At 40.2% G+C, this 13,247-nt stretch overlaps 2 protein-coding genes across 8 annotated transcripts in view; one reads left to right on the top strand and one right to left on the bottom strand.

The window, feature by feature from the left end:
* LOC114244937 (transforming growth factor beta-1-induced transcript 1 protein) overlaps nt 1-4,626 on the bottom strand; it is a 38,162-nt gene extending 33,536 nt beyond the window's left edge. Inside the window, exon 1 of one of the 2 annotated variants that reach the window (XM_028176897.2) lies at nt 4,471-4,626. In XM_028176897.2, coding sequence (XP_028032698.1) covers nt 4,471-4,473 — 3 coding nt within the window. In that variant the 5' untranslated portion in view covers nt 4,474-4,626. The remainder of the gene's footprint in view (nt 1-4,470) is intronic. The other variant, XM_028176896.2, reaches the window with a different exon arrangement.
* Nucleotides 1-13,247, top strand: part of LOC114244964 (uncharacterized) — a 70,616-nt gene that overhangs the window by 51,874 nt on the left and 5,495 nt on the right. For 4 of the 6 annotated variants that reach the window (XR_016323370.1, XM_089728975.1, XM_089728973.1 and 1 more), the window contains one exon: nt 6,237-6,310. The exons of the other annotated variants lie outside the window; for them this stretch is intronic. Coding sequence is in view for 3 of the 4 variants with exons in the window: in XM_089728975.1 (XP_089585101.1) it covers nt 6,237-6,310 (74 nt within the window). In the remaining variant the exon portion in view is untranslated. The remainder of the gene's footprint in view (nt 1-6,236; nt 6,311-13,247) is intronic. 6 annotated transcript variants of the gene reach the window in all.

Here is a 13,247-nt window from a genome sequence, read left to right on the forward strand (position 1 = left end):
AAATACATTTAATGGATCTTATTGTTTTGGTTTAAAAATAAATGATTTCAGGAAAATTCCCGAAATGTCTCTGGTGTTTTATTTGCGATCTCATTTTCGTGAACTAGAAGAGAACATTAAATACTTTTTGTGTCCCAAATAAACAGGGATGTCCTCAAAAAAAAAACGAACATCAACTATCTAAATTATTGTTGTTTATGTTAAATTCGAAATGTTTTTTCTTTCTAAAAAATAACCGTATTCGTTTTTAATTTGACCGAGCCTACATAAATAATGAGTTATATGATTAAACATGATTAGATATGATTATATGATTAAAATATGATGAAATTAGAAGTACTTTTAAAGTTTATCTAACACCTGGAATTCTCTTATCGTCAAGATCAAACAAGCTATCAAACTTCAATATACAGTTAATTCTGTTTAAAAAAAATAAAACGTAAATCTCAAAAAAATATATAAAAAATTAGATATAATACTGTAGTTAGCACAATATTTAGATTTGAATAACACTTTAGTATAGTTCCGCCTCTTCCTTGGGTCGTTCTCCTCATTACTGAGGGTCGTGGACTCCCCAGCTGCATCACTCTCTCTTGTACGATCGTACTCCATCTGCTTGGCCTCGTGGAGGGCATCGTGCAGCTTGATCCAGACAAGCCCGAATCCTACCGTCTCCTGGGACCGCGTCCTCTGGGACGTTTGCCCTCTATCTTGCCCGTCACCATCAGCTGCTATCGAGCAATGTGTCCAAAGAGCTCCTTCTACGAATCAATATTGTGGAGAGTCTAGTAGTTTTAACATTAAGCTCCTTTTAGTACAGATAGGTAGAAGTTATATAGCTAATTTCGGTCACTTCCCCAGTTCAACTCTGTTTCTAATTGTCACGGTGTGTCGTGTGTGGCTATCATCTCAGCCTGTCCACTGTCTAATGCTGAACACAGGCGTCTCCAAGTGACCTCCAGTGCGGCCGGTCCGTTGCCACTGGTATCCAACGTGACCCAGCGATTCTCACTAGGTCGTCGGTCTATCTTGTGATACTGCCAGTACGTGGTCTCCACTTGAGGATCTTTCTGCCCCATCGGTCGTCCGATCTTCGCGCTTTGTGAACTGCTTTGGTTAACATAGCCGATCTTATTTCTAAACATTCGTGCACATTGCGAACAAGTGACCACACTCGTTGTTACTCGTACAGTAATTGTAAGAGATATCCGCACACACAGCCCACTGAGTTTCTCGCCGAATCTTCTCAGTGGGTCGCGTTTTCGATCCGGTGGTAGATTCTGCGAAGCACTGCTCTTGCTAGGGCCAGTGTTAGCAACACTCCGGTCTGAGCCCTGTGAGCTCACCTACACGTTAGGATGAAGCTGAAATAGCCTCTCAAGGCTATCAGCATAGGTAGAAAAAAAAGTAAGATATAGTACAAGGCGTAAGACGTAAAACATTACATTTTTCGAAGTACCTATGTCTGTTGAACGAGGTTTCCGTGATCTTTGTATTTTTGCAGCGGCGAACAGGAATCTAGAACCCTTAGTCAATTGACCACGGCCTGAGAATATCAAGTAACAGGTCACTATTGACCCTGCCTTTTTCTAATTCAGCATACAATGCATCGACACTATTACGTATTTAAATATAACCGCATTCAATCTATTTTTGTTTTGTTTTATTGTTTTCCTCTTTATTAATTTGCTATAAACTAAAGCGATGTTTTTTCGTGTGTGTGTTTGTGATGTCGTACGAAATTGAAAATATTTGTTGTTTTTTTTTTTAAACTTCATCGTTTCTTCGTGGGTTTTGTGATTAATTGTTTCATTTTCATAATTAAAATGTTAATGTCGAATTGTGTAATGTGAATTTTTGAGAGCGTTGAAGAGTGTTCTAGAACTTATTCGAAGTACGTGGCAAACTCAAAATATGGTAGGTATATGTTATTGAAAAATTTATGTTCACTTTCATAATGACGTTTTTGCCTATTTGACATAATTTTTTTCTGTGTAGACAAATACACGAAACCCACAATACCCTTAGGTGTCAACGTGAATGCCAACTTACTCGCAAAATTGAACTGCGTGTCTCAGTATTTCTGGGGCCATGGACAACTAAACCTACAAACGACGTATGCTTTATGTACAGCACATAGAGATAATACAGTTAATGGCGAGATAAAATCCTACCTAACCTGGTAGCCTTGAGAAACTATGCCAGCGTAACCTAACGAGTAGGTGAGCTTTAGGGGTCAAACCTGGGGACGTTGCTAACACTAGCCCTAGCAAGAGCAGCGTTTCGCTGAATCTACCACCGAATCGGAAACGCGACCCACTGAGAAGATTCGGCGATAAACTCAGTGAGCTGTGTCTATGGATTAGTTTACTCGCCGAACCCTTCATCGCAAGCGACGGATTCGACGAGAACGGTGACCGGTGCTTGATGTACCTAAAAGCACCGTTAATGGATCGGGAGGATTCGAAATGACGAGTTGTGTGGCGCCATCAGGACATAACACCGTAGAGACATGAAAGTCTTTTAATATAGTCAAATTAAATCTCGATATTAGTAAAGATTATATGAAATATTTTACTAATGAAAAGATAAATTGTCTTTTAAAGTGTGACATCATCTTTTGTGCCTTCCCTGAGGTTTGACAATAAGCCCTATCATGATTATCTTATTATTCACAGCAAATTTGGTTACAGCAATTTTAGATAACGGGTGTTAATAATGTTAATAACAACGCCCGATAATATCATAATGGACTAATCGTGTTGATTTCTAAGTGGTTGTGATAAAGCTTTGTCGTTGCCAAAACAATTGAGACTTCGAACATGTCCTAGTACCGGCTGATAGACGACGTGGACCATAAAGTGTAACCGCTAATATTGAACAGTAACAAAATGCTGTCGGGAAGGCAGCCGCAGTTCTGACCACCGATAGTCGTCGTAGCCTATAGGATAAGACATCCGGTGCATTCGTGTTGAGCGATGCACCGGTGTTCGAATGCCAGGCGGGTACCAATTTTTCTAATGAAATACGTACTCAAAAAATGTTCACGATTGACTTCCACGGTGAAGGAATCACATCGTGTAATAAAAATCAAACCCACAAAAATTTAAATTTGCGTAATCACTGGTGGTAGGACCTCTTGTGAGTCCGCACGGGTAGGTACCACCACCCTGCCTATTTCTGCCGTGAAGCAGTAATGCGTTTCGGTTTGAAGAGTGGGGTAGCCGTTGAAAGAGTTAAATTGATTTCTACAAAAGAGAAGAACGGTGTTGTTTCAAAAAAATATACGTTATTTTAATTATAACTATACTTGAGACCTTATAACTTACATCTCAAGGTGGGAGGTGCATTTACTTTGTAGATGTATATGGGCTCCAGTAACCACTTAACACCAGGTGGGCTGTGAGCTCGTCCATGCAGCTAAGCAATAAAAAAAATGGATTAGGTACTAACAGAAATCAATATAATTACTTCAGTGCGCCACATAGGCTACCGATGACCTACACGGCAGTCAAAGGGTTAAACAGGCATATTTAAAAACATCGTATAAATAATAAATAAACACGTCTAGTTTCTGATATTCTATTCTTCTTCTAGTTCTCAGTGCAGCTGATCTCATGCTCCAAAGTGGAGTTCGGCCTTGGCCTGGCTGTACCGTGAACTTCGTGCATCAGAATCTACACAGACGGGTGCAACCGCATACCCGCCACACGTCATTACGGATCTTCCCGATTCATTAACGGTGCTTTTAGGTACCACAAGCACCGGTCACCGTCCTCGTCGAACCCGTCGCTTACGACGAAGGGCTCGACGAGCGAATTAACCCACAGACACAGCCCACTGAGTTTCTCGCTGGATCTTCTCAGCCTTTCCGATCCAGTGGTAGATTCTGCGAAGCACTACTCTTACTAGGGTCAGTGTTAGCATCACTCCAGTTTGAGTCCTGTGAGCTCACTATCCTACGCACCTACTAGGTAAGGTTACGCTGAAATAGCCTCTAAAGGCTATCAGCTTAGATAGGAAAAAAAAAACCCGCTATTTTATACTCCCAAATCGCGTTTGACTCCTGTGTCCCGCGTGCTATCGATGACCGCTTTTAAAAATAAAACTAAAAAGAATGCAGTTATGTACTGCCCACAACATTGACGAATCTATTTCTTTTTTTGTGTATTACGTTAAATTTATTGAGCGTGAGAATTTCTTCTTCGTTTAAGAATAAAAAAAATAACGCGCTTTAATTATTACGAAACTAAAATAATCTCTAAAAGTAACGCATACCTACTAAATTTAAAGAATCGTCGAGAAAAATATAAGCGAAAAAACTGCATGAAATCTCGAATTTCTAAACAATCTAAACATAGAACATTCGTTTATATTTTTTTTTGTTTTTTTTAAAACAATTTATAAATTTTCGTGAGTTTTGTGAGGATTAAAAATAACAAATTTGAAAATAGAAGTTTAAAAACTCACCATGATTGTACCGGTGATTGTTTTTATATTTTTTTACTTTCGTGTTGTGTTGTGTTATTTTGAAATCCGCGTACGTTTTGTCCGATGTCGCGTCGCGTACTGAAGGATCGTGCCGCGCCAGTAGCCGAGCTCCATATACGTGGTCGTCGCTCTGTTATCGAGGGGTGACGTAACCCTGCCCTCCTCACGTACGGTTGTTTTGGTCGTAACCGTCTCTGATCCTTTGGCAGGCTAATTATTATCGCGATCTCATGTGTAATGGGCGTTCTAAGCAACCGAATGTCATCAACTTTTAATTGTATCATCTTAATTGTGTGTCGTTTAGAGAATACCTACATTTGTTTGGTATTATTGAGCTTAATATATCGGATGGTACGACGGATCTGCAACGAGTCCTGTACAATTAGTAGTTTGGTCTTTTTTTATGTTTGAGGGATTACTGGTGGTCCGGAGGCCTCTCCAGTTTCACCAGGACAGGTGGGCGAGCAAAGGCTCAACCAGCGCCTCCAAAGGCGACCTAACAACTCAAGGGCAGCTGCTTCGCGAATGAATCTACTACCGGATCGGAATCGCCAACCGCTGAGATGATCCCGCGAGAAACTCAGAGGGCAGATGGTTAAGTTAGGTTGCACGTCGAACTCTTTGCCGAGTTCGACGAGTACGGTTACCAGGGTCCCTAAGTCTGCTTCTAGTGTTAGAGCTGAAGGCGTCATTTTGGTCTTTGGAGACGCGAGGAATGTTATTATACTTTACACTTAAATTATGATTTTAGTGATACTAGCAATACGTTTTGCTTGTGTACGTTTTTTATTCGCAGATGGGCGGACGAGCTCACGGACCACCTGGTGGTACGTAGTTATCGGAGCCCATTGACATCTGCAACGTAAATGCCGCCACCCACCTTAAAACACGAGTTCTAAGGTGTCAATTTTAACAGTACTATTGTTTTGTTTTTATACTGTATTGTAAGCCTGTAATAATTTATATTATTTTTTCTTTAAACCGACTTCCTAATGACAGAGGAACATTACTCATATACAGTGTACTAGTATCGATATCATGCGACTGTGTCCCGCATGCGTTTACATAAATCGTCACGTGATGAGCCTGCACGGGTATGTACAACCATCCCGACTATTTCTGCCACGAAGCAGACATGCAGCGTTAAATGATAGGATCCATCATGCCATTGCGACTTTGGTTCCTCTCACATATGGTTTAAGGACTGAAGTAGCCTCATCGTAAGGTGGGCTGTGGGATCATAAACAATAATAACAGTTTCACGATTCAATAGTCCATGTGTTTTTTTCTTTTAATCTTTGTAAAACGCTTCCGCCAATTCTGAACCGTTTTTTGCTGGTGGTTTTGATTCGGTAAGGCTGTTCTGCGAAGTACGTATTTTAATTTAGTCATGATCGGATCATTGCCCTAGCAACCTAAGAATCGGTATTCCGTTCCACATTATCGGCAGCATTGTAGCCGGCTCAGAATCCAATATAATGTTATTATATTAATGATATTGTAGTCCATTCTCCAAGAGCACATGACCACGCAACCCACCCTGTAACAAGTCAATGTCAGGGACACAGCCAACGCGGCGACGCTGCCTATCTTCGCTTAGCTCCCCTTAATGTATTATTTCTATAACTCTATTGGTTGTACACAAATATATACATATACAGATAAGTCTCCATAATAAGACTAGTAGCATCGAACAAAATATTAACTTGGTATGATATAATTTTTAATATATCACTTCGTTCCAGATACCAAACGCGATACCCACAGGTTGTGAAGTAACACGTCTCTTAAAGCAGCTGTGCAGTGGAGACAAGGCTGGGTTCGTATTGAGATTTATTAGCTAATGCGGGTAGATATCAGGGCCAGTCTAGTATTCAACGGCTACCATTGCTGAGAGACAATACGGAATGACGTCACAACACGAGGCCAGGCTCTCCATTTTATTGTGTAACCGCTGTCCTAACCTTCAATCGGGATGACTTCTTCCAGGCAGATAAGCTGGGTTCGTATTTAGATTTATTAGCTAATGCGGGTAGATATCAGGGCCCGTCTGGTATTCTGCGGCTACCATTACCGAGAGACAATACGGAATGACGTCACAACACGAGCCTGAGCTCTCCATTTTATTGTGTAACCGCTGTCCTAACCAAGCTGGATGACTGCTTCCCACCAGAAGTACGAGTATGGTAGACAGGATAGTGGTACCCATCGGGCAGTTAATTTAATTTCCAGACTTAATTTCTCAAGATGTAGTTATTGCTTTACGTTTGGTGTCCTTCATGAACACTTGTAATCCACTTAGAGATCTCTTAGTTTCTAGAATCTACTTAGTATTTTATATTAAGTTTAGTTTTCGCAGTCGTCGTGTCCTAAAGGATAAGACGTCCGGTGCATTCGTGTTGAGCAATGCACCGGTGTTCGAATTCCAGGCGGGTACCAATTATTCTAATGAAATACGTAATCAACAAATGTTCACGATTGCCTTCCACGGTGAAGGAATAACATCGCGTAATAAAAATCAAACCCGCAAAATTATAATTGGCGTAATTACTGGTGGCAGGACCTCTTGTGAGTCCGCGCGGGTAAGTACCACCACCCTGCCTATTTCTGCCGTGACGCAGTAATGCGTTTCGGTTTTAAGGGTGGGGCAGCCGTTGTAACTATACTTGAGACCTTAGAACTTATATCTCAAGGTGGGTGGCGCATTTACGTCGTTAATGTCTATGGTCTCTAGTACCCACTTAACACCAGGTGGGCTGTGAGCTCGTCCAACCATCTCAGTAATAAAAAATATATATAAAAGCCCGCCGAGTTCATCAAAGCTAGGGGCATATTCTGGCATAAGAGGAAACGTTTGAATTGAGTTGTTTAGTCGAAGTGTGGCCGATACCTTAGCGAATAGACCATGCGCACAACACTGCTACTAGATACCATTTTCTATGTTGTTTTATTTATTTAATTTGTCCATAAAAATCTCTATTCGAACACCAAATCCGGTTGAGCATGACCGGATGATTGTAAGGTCAAAATACAAATGATCAAATAAACATTTATTAATACAAAAGCCCTCTCTCGCATACTTGATGCGAGTGAATGTTCTGAAAGACCACCCACATGACGACCCTCTTATGGGGAACAGTGACTAATTGAACTGAGGTACTTGTCCGAACCGAACGGTAGACTAAATTTGGCAAAGCTACGGTCTTTCGTGTTGATCGTGGTGCGTGGGAGTTTCTCTGAGTCATTTAAAAAAAATGACGGGTTTTACCATAGGTAGCATCGGCGCTAATGGCTCTATGGCTCTCTTTAATTATTCACATCGATACGATATAGGGAGCGTTTTGATTTTGGACTTGTTTCACCCATACCTTAACTAACAAGTTCCATGAGCAAAATTAGATAACGTTGACATGTCCATATATACGGAACAGGTGTAGCAGTCGTTCGTTCCTTTTTGAAGAATGGAACAACCATAATTTGTTACATCTAGGACTTCTTCCTCATATCTCCAGGTGGTATACTCGTTTTGTCTACCAATGGACTAAGTTTTTTTTACCACGATAGACGACCATACTGCCCACCTAATGGTGAGTGGCTACCTTCGCCCAGGGACGTCAGCAATGCCAGGGGCAGAGCCAAGCGGCACCCTAGAAAGTGCAATGAACCAATGAAATCAAAAGACTCATAATTTAGTAATTATACCAGTTACTGTAACTTTGTAAGACTGTCATAGACTGTGACGTAGGAAGCTACATCTAATTTGTTGCTCTGTTAGTAACGTGCGATATTAATTTATTACAAAAATTAGATTTGACACTCATAAAATCTATGCGGCCAAAAATCTATGAAGCCAGATCTAGTAACGCTTATCTTGCCGCAATTTGCTTACGGACCTCAACAAATGTTCGCATGCATGGGGCTTAGCAACCTTGTTCTAGTGCCAACATCTAGGGAAGATTATTAATATTTAAACTTCAAATTTGTGTCTCATTGAAAGAGCAGGCGGCAGTATTCAAAATTTGTTGCCCTCGAATACCTCTAAAGCCTCTTAACACTGAGTGAGCTGATAAAATCATCAATGATTCTATCATTTCCTGATATGTCACGTTTCCGAACAACATCCACATCCTAACAACCTCCCTAATATAATAGAAATATTAAGTTAATACCATTACTAAAACCCAACATGTACCAAAAAAAAACCAAAACCCAATTATCTCAATATTAAAACTCGCAAACCTTCCTTAAGTGAAACGGTTAGGTAGACCTTTGTGTTATGGGTAGTCAGCTCTTTTAGTTTTGGGACAATCCTGCATTGTTCTAGTTTAAATAATAACCATTTCTTCAAATGAAAATATAGACTTCATGCTCAAGATTGACGATGTAATGTAGATCGGTAGTATTTAGTATCCTCTCTGGTTCTAGGCAAGCTTCATTCGTGTGTGTGCACTGTTATGAACCTTAAAACAAAAACAAAAAACAAAAGCCATGACTATAGTTCAGCGTTGCAGTACCAGCCCGTGTCAGTCCCGCTATCCCCTATCGACTTGGAATCTCTACTTTCCGCGTGCGTCCTTGGCCAGGTCGACGGTAATGGAACAAATGATGTCACGCTTATTTCAGTGGTTTCCGTGACCGCATGCAGTTTGTGGAATATCTTTTAAAATAGATTGAACGATGACTCCGTAATTGATATGGTTGTGTAAGGACTTGTGAAATTGATACGAATGGATTAAGTTGTTGTTGTGATGGTTGGGCGAATTTTGAACCTTATTGGAGAGATACCTTATCTTACATTTTTCTACCAAGAGGTAATGATACATACCGGTTCTAAGGGTGTCCAGTTTATTAAATAAATTTGTAGTTTGTTGCTAGGTTTGCTAGGGTTGCTAGGTTTAAACATTTTTATGTTGTTACTTTTGTTGGAAGTAATTTGCTAGCAAATACTATAAAGGGAACGTATCTGTTTTAAAAAATCTATGTTTTTTTTTTGCTTAGATGGGTGGACGATCTTACAGCTCACCTGGTGTTAAGTGGTTGGTACCCGCCTGGGATTCAAATACTGGTGCATCGCGCAACACCAATGCACCGGACGTCTTATCCTTTCATCTTTCATTCTTTTTGTTTGTTATTTGCTATTTGTGTATTTTATAAAAGTTTATTTTGTTCCTGATATTCGCTAGATCCCACCCGTAGTTGACATATACTGGTAATAGGTAGATTAACATCGTTAGCAAAATTAACATCGTTGTCACACCTAAATCTGCAGAGTAAAATTTTAAATAAAATAATTTTTAATAATGCTTGGAGTCACATAGCAGTCTCTTTATACGAAAGTTTAGTTAAAAGACTATTCGTTATAATCAAAATGAAGATTATTGGTTTGACACGTGCCATCCGGCTCTGGAATGAATTCTTCCCCACGGTGTTTTTATTTTTTATTGCTTAGATGGGTGGACGAGCTCACAGCCCACTGGTGTTAAGTGGTTACTGGAGCCCATAGACATCTACAACGTAAATGCGCCACCCATCTTGAGATAATAATATGAGTTCTAAGGTTTCAGTATGGTTACAACGGCTGCCCCACCTTTCAAACCGAATCGCATTACTGCTTCACGGCAGAAATAGGCGGGGTGGTGGTACCTACCCGCGCGGACTCACAAGAGATCTTACCACCAAGAATTATAAACCAAAGAATTATAGCTCAGAGCGCTTTATTTCTTTTTATCTAATAACAATCATAAATAATAATTATCGATCGGTCGCATCTTTGGTTGCTCCACAGAGTTTACTGTGACCCAGACCTCACATAAATAAAAACAACACCAGCCTTTACGTGTCTTCGCTTTTGGAGATAGCCCGTTCACAGTCTGTGGAAGTGGGTGTTGTGCATGACAGAACACAACGTACATCCATCCCGTATAATATTACACATATTATGATCTGAAATATCCTCGTAAAGATGATTGAAGTTAAACTTTTGATGCCCCGGTGACATCAGCTGAGACGAGGCCGACTTAATGTAAGATGCATTTAGAGAATCACATGCCTTGATTATCTTTTGTGATAAACGCTATTATTAAATCTGTGATGAACTGATGTACCAAGTTCTGAGGAAAATTATATTTCAGTGGCGGGTAGCAGACGGCACAGAAGGTAAATAGATAGTCAATAAACAAACCTGCCTATTTCTGCTGTGAAGCAGTAATCGTTTCGGTTTGAAGGGTGGGACAGCCGTTGTAACTATAATTGAGATCTTAGAACTTATATCTCAAGGTGGGTGGCGCATTTACGTTGTAGATGCCTATGGGCTCCAGTAACCACTTAACACCAGGTGGGCTGTGAGCTCGTCCATCCATCTAAGCAATAAAAAAAAAAGTAAAACCTATTGTGTAGTTTTCGTGGGCCGCTAATTGCGATTGTTATATTTTTTTTTTTATGATTGAAAGATTACTGGTGGCCCGGAGGCCTTTCCAGTTTCACCAGGACACGTGGGCGAGCAAAGGCTCAGCCAGGAGGGGTGGGATTTGCTAACAGCTACCCGAGCGCCTCCGAAGGAGACCTAACAGCTCAAGAGCAGCTGCTTCGCGAATGAATCTACTACCGGATCGGAATCGCGACCCGCTGAGAAGATCCGGCGAGAAACTCGGCGAGCTGATTCATGGGTTAGGTTGCACGGCGAACTCTTTGTCGAGTTCGACGAGTACGGTTACCGGGGTCCCTAAGCCTGCTCCTAATGTTAGAGCTGAAGGCGTCTAATGCAAAGGTTATTGGATCTCATGGATCCGTAAGGACGTGTCTAGGGCGTCGACGGTGACTGGCTCCTGCGTGATCAGGATTCGGGGAGTAGTCAGCGGCGGCAACGATAAGGCGATTATCATGACGCATAGCCTTATCGAAGTACCGTTCCGACGCTGACTTCATGTATTTCTGGATAGATTCGAGGCCCAGGTCGTCGTGTAGGTCAACGTTCCTCACGAACCACGGAGCTCCGACGGCTAACCTACAAAAGCGGGATTGTAGAGATTGGAGGGTGTCTATGTGTGTGCGGGCCGCGTGAACGAACACCACACTCGCGTAAGTCATGACGGGCCTTATGCAAGTTTTGTAAAGTGTCACCTTGTTCCGAAGGGACATTTCACTCCGCTTACAGATCATGGGGTAGAATCTACCGAGAATAAACGCGGCACGGTCACTGACTGATTTTATATGCGGGCGGAATGTCATCGATGCATCCAGGGTAACACCCAGGTACTTGACCTTCCTCGCCCAGGGTATGGGTTGTCTAAAGAGAGTAATCGGGGGTATTGTTATATTAATAGTATCATCGTGTCAGTCATATCGTAATGCTCTATATATTTCGTGCTAACGTATCAAATGCGATTGGATTACAGACTTAATGTAAGGAATGCCAGGAAAGACCTTCCCATAGGTCAAAGTATCGGCTACTTGTATGAACAGATCCGAATCTCAAGATCCCCCGAATAACCACGCGTTCCATTGAATGATCGTTATAAAACTCATTGTGCTATTAGCAATACAATACGTATGTAGTAGGTATACGAACACAGCAATAACTATTAATATTCGACAAGATCGTCTTTATATTATTTATTACGCTTCATGTAAAATTTACATTGGCGGACTTAATGCCTAAGGCATTCTCTACCAGTCAACCAAAGGTAGTGCAGACTAAATAGTGGTAGTTGCAATGAAATTTATATTAACTTACAAATACATACACTAAAAAGTATATAAATAGATATATACACAATCACATATACATACATACATACATACTTCCATATATACATACATACATACATACATATATACATGTAATAGTTTATACAGTATTAAAAGGAATATATTAATAAATTCCCTTGACAAATAACTTCATATTATTTTATATTATTTACTATTATTTTATTTTATACTTTATACTTTCAACATATTATTTTATACTTTATATTATTTTCCAAATTTTTTTCCACCGAGCACCGTCCTGTTGTGATATTTCCAAGCAACGAATTTCTAAAATGCAACCAAAGTCGAAAACTTAAATGCGGAAAAGAGTAAATAAAATCTTTTTGAGTAATATTTAGATCTTTGATTTCAATAATACCTCTAAATAGAAACCAGTTAGTTAGTAAAAGATAGTCGATTAAAATTTTTGTTGTGCGACTTTAAAACACTTAGTGGGTCACATACGTACGATATTATTACTTCAAAGGGTATATGTTCTCCACTCTGTTCCTAAACTTATATAAAACAATAATATTTAATATATTTTTTCGTACATTATAAGCTTTTCACATGACACGTCTAGACGACGCGCCCCTGCGGTGCCACCCCTACGCGTCTGTGTTAGGGCTGCTTACATACATAGAAATGTATTGAAACTTCGAGTTAATAATCGCTCAATATCAGTTGACAGAATTTGGGATTCTGTAAAACTTTTCTGTTGTCTTTACTTTGACAGACCAATTGTGGGATTCGAATGGTTACCTCGCATGGTTGTTCGTTGTCTTGTTTATATTAGGAATGATATCAACATCGTACTTGGTATAGTCAGTACTGGGTATAGTAACTGTTACTAGGTATAATGACTGTCGTGAGCAGTAACTAATTTTTAACAGGATTTTCTTATCTTGACTAGTGTGTATGTATTTAGCGGAACCTTTCATTGGAATTTTCCCCAACTTGAAGCCGTCTGGTTAAATTGAAAATTTGCTAACGCATCAAGAAGAGATGAC

Source organism: Bombyx mandarina, chromosome 08 (assembly GCF_030267445.1).
Source record: "Bombyx mandarina strain Sakado chromosome 08, ASM3026744v2".
NCBI classification, from domain to species: domain Eukaryota; kingdom Metazoa; phylum Arthropoda; class Insecta; order Lepidoptera; family Bombycidae; genus Bombyx; species Bombyx mandarina.